Raw genomic sequence first — 21,381 nt, 5'->3', positions numbered from 1 at the left:
CCGACCCGCAATGATTTATAAGAGTGTAAGACGTTACAAACAGTCCCTTTAAGACGTAGGAAACCATCAATTTATCGTTAGTTACTACATTTTCTAATATCAAAATGTTGCTATACTAAAGAAAACACAAATATATATATATATGCAACAACATTACTAACATAGTTATACAGCTGTCTTTTCATGCACGTGTAGTTCAACTCTAAGCAGCCGCGCAATGCATTCTGGGAGCGTGGCGGCGCGATTCGAAGAACGGAGCGTCACGACCACGGATGTATTAAGAGAAGAGAAGGTCACGACCGGTCTTTTAATACATCCATGGTCACGGGTTTGGTGTCGGGGTATGACGCATGCGCAGTGTGACTGAAGCTGCTGTAGATTTGCTGGCGGATTAGCATAAACTGTACTTTGACTGTAACATCATGTCACATAGTTCTGATGGAAATAATGGAAGTGAAATGGAATGGATGTTACCTAAATCTGTGAGGCAGAAAAGGGCTGCGAGAGAGAGAGAGCGGATAGCAAGAGAGAGAAGTTGGTCGGATGATAGTGAAGTTGTCAGAGGTAATAATAAAAAATCAAGAAGCAGTCACAACGATAGACAGACGGATCAAACACAAGAAGCGGAGTGGAAAGTAATAATTGAATTCAATCAGGATGGCGGACACTACCACCCGATCAAACTTACCAGAGCGATCGAAGAGGAGATTGGGAAAATCTAAATGGCCAGGTTCTTGAACAATAAACGAGTGTTGATACATGCAAACAGCAAACAACAGCAGGAAAAGATCCTCAAAATGACAACACTTAAAGGGGAAAAGATGAAGGCTCATATACCTGGAGCAATGGTAAAGTTGAGAGGAGTAATCTCTGGAGTCCCATTGAGTATGTCTATGGAAGATGTTAAACATGAGATTAAAGGGGGTAAAGTAATTGATGCCATACGGATTAAGAGTAAAAGAGATGGCTCACTGAAGGAAACCCTATCGGTAGTGGTTCAGTTTGAGAAAACCCTCCCAAAATCGGTGCAAATGGGATACATGAGCTACAGCGTGAGGGAATACATTCCCAAACCTCTCAGATGTTATGCATGCCAAAGAATGGGGCACACAGCACAGCAGTGTAAAGGAAAGCTAAGGTGTGCGAGATGTGGAGGACAGCATGAGTATGGAAAATGTGATAAGGATGCAAAGGTTAAATGCTGTAACTGCGGAGGTGAGCGTAGTGCTGCGTTTGGAGGATGTGAAGTGCAGAGAGAAGCCAGAGAAGTACAGAGAGTTAAGACAATGAACAAAATATCATACGCAGAAGCACTAAAGAAAGTAAGGGCGACAGAAACAAACAACAGGAATTCCAGTGAAATGGACCAAAGAAATGCAGCACAAAGGGATGGTAATGCACTAGGAAATCAAGCACAAACCCAAGTCCCAGACAATATGCAAAATGCTCGTGCTCATAAATGTAAAATGAATGATGATTCACTAGTAGTAAACAAAGTGGAATTTGTTGTCTTCATCTGCCACACCATTAATGTTGCAGCTCAGCTAAAAAAGAAAAGTGATAGAATCAAGACCATAGTGGAGGCAGCAGGAAGATTCCTTGATATACGTGATGTAAAAGCAGATCAGATACATGCACTTCTGACAGCAACTGAGGTTGGGGAAAATGGACAGAATGAGGGTTCAAGTTTTAATTATGGTGCTCCACATACTTCAGTGGAATGCGAGAAGCCTGATAGCTAATGGGCAAGAATTTAAAAAGTATGTATATGAATTAGAAGTAGTACCGGATATTATATGTGTGACTATAGGAAGTGATCATTTCCCAGTTCTCACGATAATAAACACAAACGTATGTATACAGGAAGGGAGCACAATTACAAGGTGGTGTTTTGGCAAGGCTGACTGGGAGAAGTTTACAATATGTTGTGAGGAGTCAGCTCACTTGGTAATATTAGAAGGGAGCATAGAGGAATGTACAAGTCAAGTTACAGAACATATACTGAATGCTGCAAAACTAAGTGTACCAAAACGAACAACACAGGGTAGGAAGAAAGTGGTACCTTGGTGGAATGAGGAATGCAGCATAGCTGTTAAAGAACGAAACAAGGCTTTCAGAGCTCTGAGAAAAAACATGTCACAAGAGAATCTCATTGAGGATCAAAGGAAAAGGGCAGTGGCTCGTAGAACAGTCAAATATACCAAAAAGAGGACTTGGAGAGAATTCTGTTCCACCATTGGCAGAGGAGTGAAGATAGGTGATGTCTGGTCCATGTTTAAACAAATGAGTGGGAAAAGGAAGTCAATAAAAATTCCAGCATTGATTGACGGGGAGAGGATGGCAGTATCAGATAAAGAGAAGACGGATGTGTTAGGTAAGGCATTTGCTGCAGTACATAGTGGGGAGCACCTTGATAATATACACAGGCAGCAAAAAGAGCGTGTGCTCAGTGAGAATGAAAACGTGAGAGAGAAGAGAGAGGATGATATGTCAACACTGGATGTGGAATTTACAATGGCAGAGCTCAAAATAGCCTTGACAAATACTGGATATACAGCACCAGGACAAGACCAGTTATGTTATGCCATGTTTAAACAACTACCAGTGGAATCATTTAAGTTAGTGTTGAGACTATTTAATCAAATCTGGACGGAGGGAGTCATACCAAGTTGTTGGAAAATGGCAGTAATATTACCATTCAACAAGCCAGGGAAAGATCCTGCTAATCCTGGTAGTTATAGGCCCATAGCGTTGACATCTCACTTATGCAAATGGATGGAGAAGATAATAGTACGTAGATTAATGTATGTTTTGGAACAGAGAGGGTTAGTGAGTAATGTTCAGTGTGGTTTTAGAAAAGGTCGATCTACAATAGATGCTCTAGTTAGAGTAACTAATGAGGTAGAAAAGACACTCAAAATGAAAGAGGTGATGACAATAGTATATTTTGATATAGAAAAAGCATATGATTCTATGTGGAGGGAAGGGCTGCTTATCAAGATAGGTCAAATGGGTATTGGAGGGAGGTTGTATAATTGGGTAATGGACTTTTTAACAGACAGGAAATTTAAAGTCAAGGTTGGAACAGAAGTATCTAAGGACTACAATATAGAAAATGGTATCCCCCAGGGGAGTGCAATCAGCCCGGTGTTGTTTAACATAATGATAAATGATATATTTGAAAATTTAGATGGATGCATCAAATCAGCGATATATGCAGATGATGGGGCAATATGGATGAGGGGAAGAAATGTGCCATATGTGATGGAAAATATAAGGAAAGCAATAGGGAAAGTGGAGAAATGGTCATATGAGTGGGGATTCAAAATGTCAACAAATTAAACATGTTATATGATATTTACAAAAAAGAGAAACATTAATACTGAGAATTTAACATTATATGGTCAGTTGATGGAGAGGGTGAATGAATACAAATATCTGGGTCTATGGTTAGACAGTAAATATACATGGCATGTTCATATAAAACATCTGGAAACAAAATGCAAAAAAGTAATAAATTGACTACGAGCTGTGGCTGGATGTAACTGGGGGGCAGATAAACAGTCATTGATTGACATATATAGGGCGATCATGAGATCAACAATAGATTATGGTTGTATAGTTTATGGAGCAGCAGCAAAGACATCATTACAAAAAGTGGATAGAGTACAGTGTAGAGCATTACGGTTATGTATCGGAGCTATCAAGTCAACACACAGAATTTAAAATATCTATTTCCAAAAGAATTTCAAACCAGGTATCAGTGTACACAGCAGAAATAGTGGCAATCATCATTGCAATGCAGTGGGTTGAGGAGGTCAGACCTGACAGAGTGGTGATATGCACGGATTCAAAAGCTGTTTTGGAAAGTATACATTCAACAAAAGCTGTAAGGCAAGATCTAATCATTGAATTGTACTATAGCTTGCTAAGACTACACAGAGGGGGTATAGATGTATTATTCTGTTGGGTTCCAGCACACGAGGGGGTGAAAGGAAATGAGTTTGCAGATAAACTAGCAAAAAGTTCACTGCAAAAAGACATTACAGTACCAGTTTTACTTGGGAAAGGAGAAGGAAAAGCTGTGATTAAAAGGAAAGGAGTTGAGATATGGCAGAAAAGATGGGAGGAGGACCAGAAAGGAAGGAGATATTTCAAAATACAAAAGTCGGTCATAACAAAGACGTATAAAGAAAGGAACAGAAGGGAAGAAATCATCATAACAAGACTCAGACTGGATCACACAGGTCTTAATGGCACTTTGGCTTTAATGGGGAAAAGGAACAGTGACAAGTGTGGGGATTGTGGTGTTAAAGAAAATGTGGAGCATATCCTAATTCAATGTAAAAAGTATGAGGCTGAAAGAAAAAGATCAGAGAGGAGGGACGGGATTGGGATCTGATGGGGATACTGGGAACAGAGGGTGAGGGGGTTGAAGGCACCAGGAAGGCATTATTAATGTTCTTAAGAGACACAGGATTGGTGGATAGAATTTAAGAGTAGGAGTAAAGAGCAAATGACATGATGTTACACACTCTTGTACAGTAGGTGGCGGTATGCACCTTAAAGTTGGTTGCGATCCGCCAGAAACCGAGAGAAGAAGAAGAAGAAGAAGAAGAGGACTGTGTGCAGGGAATGAAATGATCACCTGCCACCTGCCAGATAACAGGGTAAATGTTGGCTGTGGCAGGTGAACATATCAAGTCTAGCTCCCACCATGGCAGACAGCTTTTCCTTATATTAAGAAATATTATTTTTAAAAAGCAATTCTAAAGCCTAAATTAAATATATGGTAACACTTCATTTTACAGGTCCACAAATTTCATGGTAATTAGGTAATAATTAGCAAGTCATTTTGACATTTCTTTGGAATTACTGCCAAATTACCCCAATATTTACCTATAAATATATTTCAAGCAAATATTTGGAACAAGCTCCCAGAAAACCGCAGGACCGCTCCAACTCTGAGTTCTTTAAATCAAAGCTTAAAACGTTCCTGTTTGTTACTGCCTTTTATTAAACCAGATAATGATCTTATATACTGCACTAGAGCTTTTACTCTTGTGTGTAATATTCTATTTTAGTTTCTATCCTAGCTTTTATTTTTTGCTTGTTTTTATTTTCTAATCTTTCATGTTTTTATGTTTTCATAACTGTTTTAATTATGTCTTATTTTTCTTTTGCACTTTGTCGCAATGTTCTTGAATGTTTATGTAAAGCACTTTGAATTGCCCTGTTGCTGAAATGTGCTAAACAAATAAAGCTGCCTTGCCTTGTCTTGCCTTATCTGTGGACTAACAGGCAGTTCCAGGTAGAGCTCAGATGTCCTCAACAGGTTGTCATTGCTCTGTGCTGTTGGTTTGCTCATTGGTTGTGTGTGTTGCAGCAGGAGCAGGTAGATTTAATTGCTACAATGTGCATGAAATACAAACTTATTTTGTTTTGACATGAAAACAGTCAAGTTTAGTAGCATGTGTGGCACCCTGGACATTTTAGTAATAAGGATTGTGCCCAGAAATACTGAGTTGTTACCTGTGTGTCATTATTTTGGTCCCCCCACCATGATTATTTTTAATTATTTTCATTATTATTATCATTTTTAAAGCGCTTGGTGTCACTTAAAAGACAATAGTAAGGACAGTAAACTCCCCTGCTTTAGTGTCAAGTAGTTTTAAGACAATAGTCTGTGTTTGCCAGTAGATGGTGGTAGTGGCTTTGGTATGTCAGCGACTGTGCTGTTATTCAGCCCTGTACGAGCATAGACATATATAGACATGACTGTCCTTTCACTGTGTTTACCATAGACATGACTGTCCTTTTACTGTGTTTACAGTGCAATAAATGTATTTTGAGATTTGTGTTGAGATATTTTCAGTCAAACAGCATCGAGGTTTAATAGCAGAATAAGGCTAATCTAGTTAAACGACTTCTTTAGAGTCTCATCCAACAACTGTACAACAAGAAGTCCATCACAGAAGAGGCAGAGTCATGGAAATAGAAACTAGCAGTATGTAGTAGACTCCATCATGTCATCCTGCTGGAATGTATGGAACAATTCAGAGTGAAGTGAAACAGTGGAAGAACAGCTGAGGCTCTGGTACAGTGTATGCCTGCAGTATATATTACTGTGGGTCTATCTACTTAATAATGTATATGCAGTGTGTGTCGACCACCTGTTATCTAATATCATCAGCATCACAGGAGTATACAGGAGTATCACAGGAGTATCACAGGAGTATCACCTGTCCTGTAGTCCGTGCAGTATGAGACATAATAGAGCATGGGGATGACCATCATATACTTCTATCATAATGTTCTAAACCCTGATACACTTTCTATTGTAATTAATTAATGAGTATTTCTGATTAATGACTGGAACAACTTGACACTCAGTGCTGAGCTGCATCTCAAATTAATCTCCAGGTTCCCAGCTTTCAGATGATGTACACCACTTCTATGTGACATCTACTGCTGACCTGCTATGTCCCCCTAAAGACCCCCGGTACCCCCCTAAAAAAGACTAAAACTGGACTATTGTGGGTCTCAGAGGGTTAATTCAGCCTTTTCAAGCCAAGAGAGATTCTGATGAACACACACACCCACAGTCACAGATGAACTCAGCTGATTTCCTGTAAATGGAGAGGGGAGGAGCAACACTGACTATGTGATCCAGGCTCATGAGAACAAGGCCTATAAAAAGGATTCCGTGTCACGCGTCATATCTTTGAGAGTACTACGCATGCGCAGTAGAATCTGCTCTGCACGACCGCAGCTTCAGTTACACTGCGCATGCGTTATACCCGACACCAAGACCGGTGACCCATCCTCCTTCTATAGTCCTTGATGAGATCAGGGAGGAAGCATGAAAGTGAAAGTGTGCAGTTTGTTATCCAGACTCCATTCTGAGAAAACGACACAGAGATGTGACGACTGAAGATAGAAGCAGGGTGAGTGTTAATCCATGGGGTGGTTTTATTATACTGTATACTGTATACTATGTGTGTGTGAGAGTGTGTCTATGGTTGTGGGTGGGTGAGAGGTTGTGTGTTACTTCCTGTTCTCTCAGTCTTGCCTGTGAAACTTGTTTCCTGTTCATGTTCACAGTCAGTTATTCCAGACTCCATTTTGTGTTAACGGCACAGAGAGGTGACGACTGAAGACTGAAGCAGGGTGAGTGTTAATCCAACATTGTATTAGTTTACTGTTAAAGTGTCTGAGTCAGTTTCCTCCCTGTGGACTGTAGAGGAGAGAAATGTTAGAATGAACTCAACAGTTTGATTCATCTGAGAACACAAAGTCGTGATTGGCTGAATAATCCTCATTAAACCTGCTGTAAGACAAGAAAATTTAAAGGGATTTAAGATTTAAAGGTGTGCGTGTGTGTGTGTGTGTGTGTGTGTGTGTGTGTGTGTGTGTGCGTGTGAGCGCGCGCGTGTGTGTGCGCGCGCAGTTGTGTTACTTCCTGTTCTCTCAGCCTTGTGACTCTTGTACAAACTTGTTTCCTGTACATGTTCACAGTCAGTGTTAATGTTTAACCTCTCAGACTGACTTCAGATCAGAAGATGATTGACTGTGTGGAGGAAGAGGAGGACAGAGCAGAGTCTCTAGTCTCTGGCTGTCGTGATTGGCTGAATAATCCTCATTAAACCTGCTGTAAGACAAGAAAATTTAAAGGGATTTAAGATTTAAAGGTGCGTGTGTGTGCGTGTGCGTGTTGCAACCTAGAAATATTTTATAATTTACATTCTATTGACTTAGAATAGATTTAAGTTATCTAAGAAGAAATATACACTACACTACACTATTATCTGATTTATGTTATTATCACGAGGTCAAAGTTCAGAGTGATGTGATGTCATCAGTCAGCGCAATGTTATTATTGAAAAGGTCAAAGTTCAGGCTGTGATGAGGTCATCAGTCAGCGCAGTAGCGATTAGGGAACGTGCTTGATGTTTACATATGTGTGCGAGCGGTTCTGATTGCTTCGTGTAAAAGATAACTCCAACAGAACTGGGAAGAATAAAAGTTGCCAAAAGGAAGACGGAGTCATGTCTCTTTAAGGGTGACACATGTGATAGATAGAGAGGGTGTGTGATACTTCCTGTTCTCTTGTACTAACTTGTTTCCTCTTCATGTTCACAGTCAGTGTTCCTGTTTGACCTCTCAGACTGACTTCAGATCAGAAGATGATTGACTGTGTGGAGGAAGAGGAGGACAGAGCAGAGTCTCTAGTCTCTGGCCGTCAGTCTATGAAGAGTGATCGGTCTAAAGGTGATCCTCCAGTCTTCAGTGATGAACCTGGACCCTCAGAGTCAAAGTAAGACAGCTGCTACTAACTCATCTATACCACTCATTTCATCTTTCCTCTGACAATACCATGTTTTCTGTTGACTTCAAAATTCTACACTAATGTATTTGCCAACTACAATTTAACAGACTTCATCAACTCTTCCTCTTAAAGGGAGTGTTAGTAATAATCAGAATGTCTTGTTAACAGCTTCACCTGTGTCCGTTAAGTCAACTAAAGTCAGCGTCCTGTTGCTGGCGCTTGTGCTCGCTCTACATAGACATGAAGGAGCATCTCTCAACACAGTGAGGCGACACACGTCAGCTAAAAGCACAATATCACTCTATATTTCAGCTGCTTGGCAGTAATGTTAGCTGACCAGACGAAGGTCTCTCCATGAATCAATGCTGATCCTAGTGTTGGCTTTTCCTGCTTCAGCCTCCCGACCGCGGCCGGAGGGAACGGGGGAGACGATAACGTTTCTCTCTGCGGAGCCCCGTCACTTCACAAGACACTGGAAACCTCTGTTGGTCTGGAGGAGCTGCAGCAGTTATTTCTGCACTAACGTCCACTGTACATTCACTAGATATTCTCAGAGCTAAACTAACTCTTCTGCAGTGTGGAGTGAGCAGCATGCACGTGAGAGGTGGAGAGAGAGAGAGAGAAGGAGCACGGTGTGTGAGTGAAGGCAGGCAGAGGAGACGAGAGCGAGCATGTGTCCCGACCCGGTACATTTATACGCTTCAAAAGTTACAAACAGTCCCTTTAATATCTGTGACAGCTGTCAGTCAGCTAGAAGAGATGTAATCTAATCTAACAGAACGGCTACAAACTGTTAAACCTCCTTATTGTTGACAGTAGCAGTAGTTTTACCTTAATGACCTACAAAAGAGAGTTTATCAAGGATTCATGTGATGTGAATCAAATCATCTTGGTGTTTGCAGAGTTCAGTCCAGACAGAGGGCAGAGTCTCCAGTACCCAGCTGTCTGTCTATGAAGAGTGACTGGTCCATGGGGAAACCTCCAGTCTTCAGTAATGAACCTGGACCCTCAGACACAAAGTAAGAGACTGTTTCTACTGTGCACTGACCTGATGATGATGATGCATTGAGGATGAAGACTAAATGTTCTGCTAACAGATTTATATTCCTGATGCAGAACTATTAGTGCAGATACTGTTTCAAACTAAGATGGATCTTAGTCTGGGTTTTAGAGCCACAAACTACTGATTGTATTTCTGTGACAAAACACTTGAGAACATCTCCCCTTTAAGAGCTGGTTTAAAGGCTAAAGCCTGGTCTAGCATTCTGCTAAATACATCACTTTAACCGTCACATAGTGCATACTGCGTTCCTCAGTAGTATGCACTATGTACTGTGTACTGCGTTGGTCATTTTTCCCGAAGAGGTTGGCTCCGGCCCACTCTAATCAGGTCATTGAGCTGGCAGCTTATGACCCTTCATGCCTACAGGGTGAAGATGCTAAGTCAGCAGAACTGCTCTGCCCAGTGAGGGCCTTAAGGCATTATATACAGGTGACTGCGAGCTTTCGCCGCTCTGATAGTCTGTTTGTCTGCTATGGGGGCCATAGGAAAGGGCACACCCTGTCCAAGCAGAGGCTTTCCAGGTGGATTGTTCAGGCCATTGAGGAAGCATACAGGTCAAAAGGACTGCCTTTACCTCTTAATATCAGAGGCCACTCCACCAGGAGTGTCTCCACTTCCTGGGCAGCGCTACGTGGGATCCCTCTAAGTGAGATCTGCGCTGCGGCCAGCTGGGCTACTCCATGCACCTTTGCCCGTTTTTACAGGGTCAATGTTGCTGCTCCCCATGCAGTAGCATCGGTGGTCTTTCAGGAATCCACAGGCCGTTCCCGGTGAGGTGGGTTTTCCTCGTGACTACGTTGGTAGTCGTCATCCAGTGTTAAACACTGCCTCTGGCGGTCAGGAAGAACAAAATAGAACGAGAGTTACGTATGTAACTACGGTTCTATGAGTTCTGGATGACTGCCAGAGTTGGCTGTCACTCGGAATCTTGGCGAGAAGATTCTGGAGGGACATCTCTGATGATGACGTGGGCTTATATAAACTACGTCATCCCAGGTCACATGTGACTTTGTTGATATTAAATACTCGACCTGCGCGTGCGCGAGATGGATAACATCCAGTGTTAAACACTGCCTCTGGCAGTCATCCAGAACTCATAGAACCGTAGTTACATACGTAACTCTCGTTTTACCTTAATGACCTACAAAAGAGAGTTTATCAAGGATTCATGTGATGTGAATCAAATCATCTCGGTGTTTTCAGAGTTCAGTCCAGACGGAGAGCAGAGTCTCCAGTACCCAGCTGTCTGTCTGTGAAGAGTGACTGGTCCATGATGAATCCTCCAGCCTTCAGTAATGAACCTGGACCCTCAGAGTCAAAGTAAGAGACTGTTTCTACTGTAAGCTGACCTGATGATGATGATGCATTGAGGATGAAGACTAAATGTTCTGCTAACAGATTTATATTCCTGATGCAGAACTATTAGTGCAGATACTGTTTCAACCTCAGATGGATCTTAGTCTGGGTTTTAGAGCCACAAACTACTGATTGTATTTCTGTAACAAAACACCTGAGAACCTCCATTTCACAATTTATCATCAATTTAAATCATGTTTTCATTCAGATCCACTGCAACAGGGAATAAACTGGACACATCTGGAATGTTTACGTTCACAACTGTGAAATGGTCTAAAGATCTGGAAGAATGAGCTTCAAATGTGTAATTCAGTTTCTCATATTGGTCCTCTGAATATGTTGTTGGTTTGACTCCTCCTAGAATCAGCTGTTAGGACCTACTGGGTGTCATCTTGAATCAGTGCACATCAGAACTGTGCAACATGTGGTGAAAAAGCATGTGTAAAGCATCTCCCCTTTAAGAGCTGGTTTAAAGGCTAAAGTCTGGTCTAGCATTCTGCTAAATACATCACTTTAACCGTCACATAGTGCATACTACTGAGGAACGCAGTATGCACTATGTACTGTATACTGTGTACTGCGTTCGTCAGGAGTTAAATAAGGAACATCAGGACACCAGTGTTACATGCTGTGTGTCTTAGACTGATGCTCTACCTCAATATCTAGACCACTTCTAACCTCAGTTCAATCACCTCAGTGGAGATATGAATGGAGTATAGCATTTCAACTCTCTCCGTTCCAGTGGACAGCACTTGTATAAACTATAACTACTGGAAGACTAAAGAAGTCAGAAAGGTCTGACACCGTTTCCCTTTCTTAGAAGTGTTTATTGTTAACACATAAAATAGATTCAGAAAGTGACAGCGTGTTTATTTATATTGCAAATGTTGTTGAGATTCTATCCTCCATTCATATCAGCACTGACAGGAAGTCACTGTTTACCGTGATGAAGCTGCCACCTGGTGGTTTCCTGGAGCGTCCTCTCAATATCAGCGTACATGAGCAAGTTGCAGTTTGTTTATATAGTTATATAGTTTATATAGTTATTTAGCCTCCAAAATAATATTCATGTTTTAAAAATGTCCGTTGTTCCTCTTTAATGAACAAACTTCAGTCAGATCACTAAATGTTTAATAAGACAGTCAGACAGGAAAATCAGCTAATTCTTGTTTATTAAAGCAGGAGAGTTCAAATAAAGGAACATCTTCATCACAGACTGAATGCTGAATTCACTACCAACACTTTAACTCTTCTCTGTGACCATCTGAGCTTCAGTGTCGGACAAGTCTGGATATTCTTCACCAACAATCAACAAATGATTTTAGTAATAAAGTAATGTCTCCACAGAGAGAAGAAGAGGAGTCATGCTTCTGTGGAGGAGCTGATGTCCAGATCCAGAACAAGACCTGGACCTCAGACAGCCAGTCAGACCAGAACAAGACCTGGACCTCAGACAGCCAGTCAGACCAGAACAAGACCTGGACCTCAGACAGCCAGTCAGACCAGCACTGTCCAAAGTAAGACTGTAGATGTGTCTGCTGATGTCTTCATGTCTGGAAACTTGTTGTTTTAATTCACTGACTATTGTTGTAACAACTGTTTCAGATCTGCTCCACCAGACATATCTGCTCTGCATCACTTCCTTTCTGAATCTGAACCCAAGAGAAATCATGTTATATTTGTATGTTTTGTTTTTATGATAGCACTCCGTCTTTGCATCAACCAATCAGAATGATGTTTGTTCTTCATCTGCATAGATGCAGATGAAGAACTATTAATCTCTGTAAAGCAACAACATCACTCTCTATCCCAGACAGACAGACACACTGATGAAAGGGGAGTTATCTTCTTGTCATTGTCATATAACAATACATGCTCATGGGGGATCTCTTGTTGGGTCTCTAAATGATAGAGTACGGTCTAAACCTGCTCTATATGAAAAGCATCTTAAGATAACTTCTGTTATGATTTGATGCTATATAAACATAAACTGAACTGAACTGAACTGAACAGGAGCCACAGACTTTGAACAACATTATCTTTCCTGCTACAGTCTCCTTCTCTGACTTACAAACACACGTCTGGTCCTGCAGAGCGACACGTTGAAACACTATTACAAATAAATATAAAAATCACGTTGATGTTAGTTTAGACTTCAAGAAGGGATGATGACTTTATAACCTTTACTTCTTTATATGTTCTTATATTGATTATTTTCATATTGGCATTAGAAATAATACGTTTCTGTGTTTTGTCTTAAAATTTGTTTCTCTGTTTCAGCAGATAGAGGTCTGCAGGAGGTTGTAGATGAACATAAGATCAGTCTGAAGAAGAGATGTGAATGTGTGACTGAAGGAACTGAAGGAACTGATGAAACAGGAAGTGGAACCCTCCTCAACAGGATCTACACTGAGCTCTACATCACAGAGGGACAGAGTGAAGAGGTTAATACCCAACATGAGGTGAGGCAGCTTGAGACAGCTTCCAAGAAGAACACCCTCCATGACGCTCCAATCAAGTGCCAGGACATCTTTAAAGCCTTACCTGACCAACAGGGACACATCAGAGTCGTTCTGACGAACGGCGTCGCTGGCGTTGGAAAAACCTTCTCAGTGCAGAAGTTCACTCTGGACTGGGCAGAGGGCTTGGAGAACCAAGATGTCAGTCTGGTGGTTCTGCTCTCGTTCAGGGAGCTGAACTTGATCAGAGATGAGCAGTACAGTCTTCTCAAGCTGCTCCATGTTTTCCATCCAACATTACAGAAGGTCACAGCAGAGAAGCTCGCTGTCTATAAAGTTCTGTTCATCTTTGACGGCCTGGATGAAAGCAGACTTTCACTGGATTTCAAGAACAAGAAGGTTGTGTCTGATGTCACCCAGAAGTCATCAGTCAACGTGCTGTTGACAAACCTCATCCAGGGGAATCTGCTTCCCTCAGCTCTCGTCTGGATAACTTCCCGACCTGCAGCGGCCAATCAGATCCCTCCTGCATGTGTTGACAGGGTAACAGAAGTACGAGGCTTCACTGACGCCCAGAAGGAGGAGTACTTCAGGAGGAGAGTCAGTGATGAAGAGCTGTCCAGCAGAATCATCTCACACATCAAGACATCCAGGAGCCTCCACATCATGTGTCTAATCCCAGTCTTCTGCTGGATCACTGCTACAGTTCTGGACCACATGTTGACTACAGACCAGAGAGGAGAGCTGCCCAAGACCCTGACTGACATGTACTCACACTTCCTGTTGGTTCAGACAAAGAGGAAGAAGCAGAAGTACGGTGAGGGACATGAGACGAGTCCACAGGAGCTGACGGAGGCTGACGGGGAAGTTCTTCTGAAGCTGGGGAGGCTGGCGTTTGAACAGCTGGAGAAAGGAAACATCATGTTCTACCAAAAAGACCTGAAGCGGTGTGGTCTGGATGTCAAAGAGGCCTCGGTGTACTCAGGAGTTTGTACAGAGATCTTTAAAAGAGAGTGTGTGATCTTCCAGAAAACAGTCTACTGCTTTGTTCACCTGAGCATTCAGGAGTTTCTGGCTGCAGTCTACATGTTCCACTGTTACACAGACAGGAACACAAAGGTACTGAAGGCCTTCCTGGGAAAAACATATGTTCATTCAACCCTGGATGACTTCCTGAAGAGAGCCATGGAGAAATCTCTTGAAAGTGAAAATGGCCACCTGGACCTGTTTGTTCGCTTCCTTCATGGCCTCTCTCTGAAGTCCAACCAGAGACTCTTAGGAGGTCTGCTGGGTCAGACAGACAACAGTCCAGAAATCGTCCAGAGAATCATCAACAACCTGAAGGAGATGAACAGAGATAAAACCTCTCCTGACAGAAGCATCAACATCTTCCACTGTCTGACGGAGATGAACGACCACTCGGTACATCAGGAGATCCAAGAGTTCCTGAAGTCAGAGAACAGATCAGAGAAGGAACTCTCTGTGATCCACTGCTCAGCTCTGGCCTACATGCTGCAGATGTCAGAGGAGGTTCTGGATGAGTTTGACCTGAAGAAGTACAACACATCAGCCCATGGACGAGTTAGACTGATTCCAGCTGTGAGGAACTGCAGAAAAGCTCAGTAAGTCCAGATGTGATTAACTTTATAGATCAGTGTAGATTACTAGTTTAGTTCTTCAAATATACACACTATAAATTATTCTTAAAATATAATATTCTTATAAATGTTCCACGTGTTTATTACATAAATATGTATTTGTGTTTTGTCACAGATGTTCTTGAGCTGTTTCAAATGTTGAGTTCAAAATGTTTCAGTAGTTTGTGTTTCTAGCTGTCAAGTTAATGAACACTTATTCTATTTATTTCTAATAATTGTTACATTTTACAGTTTTTTCTTATTTATGTTTTGGGGTGATGGAGACGACATGTGAACCTGGTAAAACAAATGAAAAAAACAAAAGATCAGCTGTCTGGTGGAGTGCTGGGTCTAACCGGTGTAACGGCAGCAACAGAACGTTTGCTGATCCGGCGGGGAGTCGGGGCGGTCCTGGGATCAGAGTCCTGGTGCTGGGGTTTGCTTTCAATAGGCCTTGCACCACATTACACCTTACCTCGTGTGTTTTTGGGCTCATCTCTTTCGTTGGCTTCAAATCCAAACTGTTGCCATGTTGCTGCAGCTTTAGTTTTCTTTGAGACCAGCTCTGCCATGTCTCGTCTCATCACCCCAAAAAACACATGAACTTCCTAGTAAACAAACCTCTTCTTGTTTATACACCAACATTATATCATAATATTACGTTAATCACGTTGTCATATTGCTTATTAGTAATGCAATACAGGCTGGATTTAGCACTGTGACTCTGTCGGCACAGGTTGTTGATGTCGGCTACTTTTTAATTTGCCAGAACGTGTCGTTAGCATAAAATCAAACCGGTTTAAGCTCGTACACCGGACCGGACCGGCAAAACCGAAAACCGACCCAACTCTAGCATTAGCCACCGTAAACTACTGGTCATACGAGACAAAGATAGTCGTTGTAAAACCCCTGAGTGTGTTGAATCGAGCAATGGTGCATTTTATTGCTAATGAATTCAAGTTGTGTTCCATCATGTTGTTTTGAAGTCTTTCCTTTTATTCTGTTACTCACAGAAGGAAACTCTGGTGTTTCTCTCTCTTGTTGCTGTAGAGAAGAGTAGTAACAGGAAATACACAGCTTCCACCAATAACAGCAGTCTGATGAATATATAACAGCAGAATGGTAGAATTCAGACTTTTTAAGAGATCTTATACAAACCAAAGATCAATGTTCTGTTTTTAATGCTGATACACTGATATCATCTTTCTGATGTCATTATGTTGTAAATAATGCAACCTCATTGGTTCATTCATTGTGTTTGTGAGCTGAATACGTTTGATGCTCAGAAAAGAGTGTTAATGACAAAACACCATGCAGTCATCAAAATATCTAGTTATATGAATGTTTAATTATGTACAGGTCTAATATTATAGTGATTTGTTTAATTTTCCCATTTATGGACGTGAACCTGAAAGCAGCATGTAGCTAGCAAAGAGAGGTCATCTTTATCAACTGTATTATTATTACTTATTCACTGAGTTTTAAAAATGCTTTTCTAATCAAGAAGGCCTCATGCTAACTTTGTGGAGACAGACCTGGGATCAGATCACACTGACAGACTGGACATTAGGGAAGCCTCAATGTAACTACATGTTCTCTCTCTTCATCTGCAAGATTAAAGAAAAACAAAGATTAAAAGTCTGCAGGTTTGAGAGAGAGTGATGAGAATTATTGTTTCATGTCAACCAGTGAGATAAGATTAGCTGAACCACTGATGTGAGGAGTAAATGTTGATTAAAGAAGTATATATCAAACTGTTTAGTCATCAAATGCATGAAGTAAATATAAACTGTCCTCTTTCATAATAACATATTTTGTAATTTTTGTGTCATCACAGACTTTCTAGCTGTGGACTCTCAGATACTCACTGTGAAGTTGTGGCCTCAGCTCTGAAGTCCAACCCCTCCCATCTGAGAGAGCTGGACCTGAGTGACGACTACGAGCTGAAGGATTCAGGAGTGAAGCTGCTTTCTGCTGGACTGAAGAGTCCAAACTGTAGACTGGAGACTCTGAGGTCAGTTCACTGACTGTAGTTTGTGTAGTTTGTACACACACTCTCTACACACTGGCTCTGCTCCAGATGGCTCTAGAGAGGGACTTTCACGTTTTCACGTCAGTCATCGTAGCTCTCCAACACGCTTGGCACACAGGAGAGGCTTCAGTTGGTTGTAATCTCCTCACCTCACCACTAGATACCTCCAGATCCTACACACTGGACCTTTAACACAGACCTTATTTCAGGCATCTAACTAAAAACCCATTGACTTCCAGACGAGGGAACAGGAAGTGCTAAAATGCTAATTCATTTCTGGGTTTTAGGACTCATTCCTGTAGCGCTCTATTTGAACATGTCTAAAGGTGCAGCACTCTTCAACAAACACGTATTGCACCAACTTAAAGGCACACAAGTGATGATTATGAACGACACCATCTAATCAGAGGTCTCTATGGTTCTAAGTTATTCCCACGTTCTTTTTGACAGCAGATCTAACTGTGATCTGTTTTCATGTCAGCATTGTCTAATTATTTGAAGCAAAAACCAAATAAATATTCTGCATCAGAAACATCTTTGCAGGTTCATATTTTGTTCAAGTCTATGTGAATACAATACTCACATGTTCATATGTACATTCAAAGAGTTATTGATGTCTGTCATCATTCCTTCTGTCTGTGAAGCAACCCCCGTATAACCTGAGTGTTACGAGATGAGGACTAAATCCACAGTCTTGTTCTGTGTAAAATGACCTGTAAAGTTGATCTTAAACTAATCAGAGGCTTCAGCAGTCTGAGTTAGATGTATTAGGGCTGGGTGACTTGGAGAAAATCAAATATCATAATATTTGTTTGTGTAAATGACCAATAATAGAACAGCTAGAACAGTCTGGTAAGTTCAGAGAATGACATCACTTTACTGTAATGTAGCCTTTAAAACCAGGAAGAGATGACACTTACAACACAACACGATATTACTAGGGCTGTCAATCCATTAAAATATTTAATCACGATTAATCGCAAATTATTCACAATTTTTGTATCTGTTCTAAATGAACCTTAAAGGGAGATCTGTCAAGTATTTAATATTCTTATCAACATGGGAGTGGACAAATATGATTTATGTAAATGTATGTATATATTTATTATTGTAAATCAATTAAGACACAAAACAATGACAGATATTGTCCAGAAACCCTCACAGGTACTGCATTTAGCATAAAACAATATGCTCCAATCATAACATGGCAAACTGCAGCCCAACAGGCAACAACAGCTGTCAGTGTGTCAGTGTGCTGACTTGACTATGACTTGCCCCAAACTGCATGTGATTATCATAAAGTGGGCATGTCTGTAAAGGGGAGACTCGTGGGTACCCATAGAACCCATTTACATTCACATATCTGGAGGTCAGAGGTCAAGGGACCCCTTTGAAGATGCCCATGACAGTTTTTCCTCGCCAAACTTTAGAGTAAGTCTGGAGCGTTATTTAACCTCCTTCCAGACGAGCTAGTTTGACATGGTTGGTACCGATGGATTCATCAGGTTTTCCAGTTTCCTATGATACCAGTATCTTCACTCTAGCTTTAAAACTGAGCCGCTATAACCTCCGGAAGATCGATTGCAATTAATGCGTTAAAGAAAATAGTGGCGTTAAAACGATTAACTTTGACAACCCTAGATATTAGGATATCCAAAATCAAAGACGATATCTAGTCTCATATCACGATATGGATATAATATGGATATATTGCCCAGCCTTAGTATGTATCCAGTCAGTATGTTGTGTTTGACAGTTTCCTTGTTGAGCTGCAGGAGGAATAGTAACTCAAAGAGGGAATTTGGTACTAAACAGTCTGTAACTTTGATTTGTCGACTCAGACTGCTGAATCTTCATATTAGTTTCACTTGAACTTGTGAAGTCATTTCTTACAGTGTAGTTGTGTTATGAAGGGACCACTTCACAGGAGGAATGATTACTGCCACCAATAACTCTTTTAATGTACATATGACATGTGGCTGTTGTTTACAGACACACTTGAACAAATGTGGACCTTTCCTGTAAATGACATAAACCTGCTAGGCTAGCAGATACAGTGAGAAGAAGGCCATGTAATAAATGAAGTAATGAAGTCCAACAAGTCTGATTTGATATTGATCCTCTAATTCCAGACTTGACTGAGATCAGCAGCATGTTATTGATGTGTGTTGACATGAACAGGTGTATGAATGTTGTGGTGACATTTGGATGATGTCTGTAGAAGGCTGACATTATGATGATCCACAATAACACAATGACAAAGTCACTCTACTCATTTTAGGGAAAAGATCATTGATTAGGACATAGTGATGTTGAGCTACACATTTAAAACCTGAACACATCTGACTGGATTATAAAGTGATTTTTATCTTCATCATTTATTCTTTATTCAGATTGAGGGACTGCAGTTTGTCAGAGATCAGCTGTGCTTCTCTGGCCTCAGCTCTGAAGTCCAACCCCTCCCATCTGAGAGAGCTGGATCTGAGCTACAACAAGCTGCAGGATTCAGGAGTGAAGGTCCTGTGTGGTTTTCTGGAGAGTCCACACTGTAGACTGGAGACTCTGAGGTCAGTTCACTGACTCTCTGTTACTATTAGAGATCTTATATGTTGAATTAACAATTGAACCTGATTTATGTACAAACATAACTTACATCCATAAAGTTATTAATGTCCTTTTCTTCATATTTTCATGTTTCTTGAACTAAATCTAGTCTGCAGTCACAAAAGACTTGTGTTTCTTAAAGAAAGTGTAGAAAATGTCCACTGTTAGTTGTTAAAGTAAATGAATGTTTATCATTGTTGGTAAATGGTCACATCTGGATACAGAAGATCCTCTCAACTAATATTCAGGGTTCCTACGCAGTATGGAGAAGTATGGAATTTGATTTTAGTCATTTCCAGGTCTGGATGAGTATGGAAAAAAGAAAAGAGAGAATGGAAAAACATGTCTGTTTCCAGACTGTTGCCCCTATTCTGCTTTCTAAGATATCAAATTCAGAATTTCTAAAAATAAATAGATCATACAAGCAGAGTGTTTTTCATGGTGTTTGGAGCAGCCGGTGCAGCCACAATGTTTACTACTGTGTGAGAGAGCGCGGGCCAGAGAGAGCTTGATGTCGTTGAAAGCAACACAGGAAGTAGGCTCTGACTGAACGCACACTCCTACAGAGCTGCCTCTACGCCTGTACGTCACAGCCAGGGCCGGCGCCTCCATAGAGGCCAACTAGGCAACCGCCTAGGGCGGCACTTTGGCAGCCAAATATGGGCCAACTATTCATCATGAGCAACATAACAATAATAATATAATAATAAAAAGTAACCGGTAACTGCAGGCAGACGGCACAGAGCAGAACGCTGCCTGTCAGACTGGGACAATCTAATACTTTACATATTGAGGGGGGGGACGAGCGGCCCCTCCTAATTTGGACTGATCCTCGTTCTGGCTGAAATCTGATTGGCTCAGTCATTTACATCATGAACGTGATGAACTGTGACCAGTGTTCCAGCTGGCCGGTCTGGTTTTGATTCAGTGATGACGTGCTGATACAAACTGAGGAGGTGTCATCCACGATGAAGAGTCTTGAAGGTCTTCATCATCATCATCACATTCTCTTTATACCACTAAAACTCTATTAGTGGTAAAATTACTAACCCACAATGTTTCGTCTCGCGCCCTCCGGCCGCTCACATAAGACACCTCTCCGTCTCAAAGTCCTGGGATGGGTTTGTGTCCCAGTCTGTCCCTGGTGCTAATAGAGGGGCGGCATCATTGTGATTCACCTAGAGCAGGATGTTTGACAGCAGAACGTCGTCCAGCTTTCTCTGTAGGACTGTAGACTGAACGACCACGATGAGTAAAGTGTTCTGAGGGCTGGCTTGATGATCCCAAACACAAAGCCTGGTTGGTTAACAATTCCAAATGGGGAAAAGAGAGCTGGATGCAAACTTTGAGGAAAATGGTTTGACATCTCAACCATGGTGGGGGGGGGGGGGCTGTAGTCTTGTAACAGCGTCCTCTGAACCCCGAGTCACAAAGTCAAATATGGTCTGAAAAATCTACAGAGAAGTCTGGAAAAGTCTGGAATGTAAAATGTAAAATGTGTAGGAACCCTGAATATTTGTTCTGAATTGATCAAGTTTACTTCATGAAGTAGAAATATTTCTCTGGTTTCTGATTGTTTCAACATGTTCCACAAATAATGTCTGATCATCGATATTGATCCTTCAGCACACACACATAGATGAACACAGAGATCAGCAGCATGTTATTGATGTGTGTTGACATGAACAGGTGTATGAATGTTGTGGTGACATTTGGATGATGTCTGTAGAAGGCTGACATTATGATGATCCACAATAACACAATGACAAAGTCACTCTACTCATTTTAGGGAAAAGATCATTGATTAGGACATAGTGATGTTGAGCTACACATTTAAAACCTGAACACATCTGACTGGATTATAAAGTGATTTTTATCTTCTTCATTTATTCTTTATTCAG

The 21,381-nt window shown here is 41.2% G+C and overlaps 2 protein-coding genes across 5 annotated transcripts in view; both read left to right on the top strand.

The window, feature by feature from the left end:
- LOC119483763 (NACHT, LRR and PYD domains-containing protein 12-like) overlaps positions 1–21,381 on the top strand; it is a 542,841-nt gene that overhangs the window by 313,933 nt on the left and 207,527 nt on the right. The gene's annotated exons all lie outside the window — the stretch shown is intronic.
- LOC119483833 overlaps positions 6,856–21,381 on the top strand; it is a 233,425-nt gene continuing 218,899 nt past the window's right edge. For 3 of the 4 annotated variants that reach the window (XR_005205801.1, XR_005205800.1, XM_037762338.1), the window contains exons 1-4: positions 6,858–6,947; positions 7,105–7,170; positions 8,143–8,317; positions 10,596–10,712. Coding sequence is in view for 1 of the 4 variants with exons in the window: in XM_037762338.1 (XP_037618266.1) it covers positions 8,187–8,317; positions 10,596–10,712 (248 nt within the window). In the remaining 3 variants the exon portion in view is untranslated. Of the gene's footprint in view, positions 6,948–7,104; positions 7,171–8,142; positions 8,318–10,595; positions 10,713–21,381 lie in introns of all 4 variants that reach the window. The other variant, XR_005205802.1, reaches the window with a different exon arrangement.

This window comes from Sebastes umbrosus, chromosome 24, assembly GCF_015220745.1.
Source record: "Sebastes umbrosus isolate fSebUmb1 chromosome 24, fSebUmb1.pri, whole genome shotgun sequence".
NCBI classification, from domain to species: domain Eukaryota; kingdom Metazoa; phylum Chordata; class Actinopteri; order Perciformes; family Sebastidae; genus Sebastes; species Sebastes umbrosus.
Note: the sequence above shows the minus strand (reverse complement) of the source record. Positions and strands in the feature narration are given on the sequence as shown.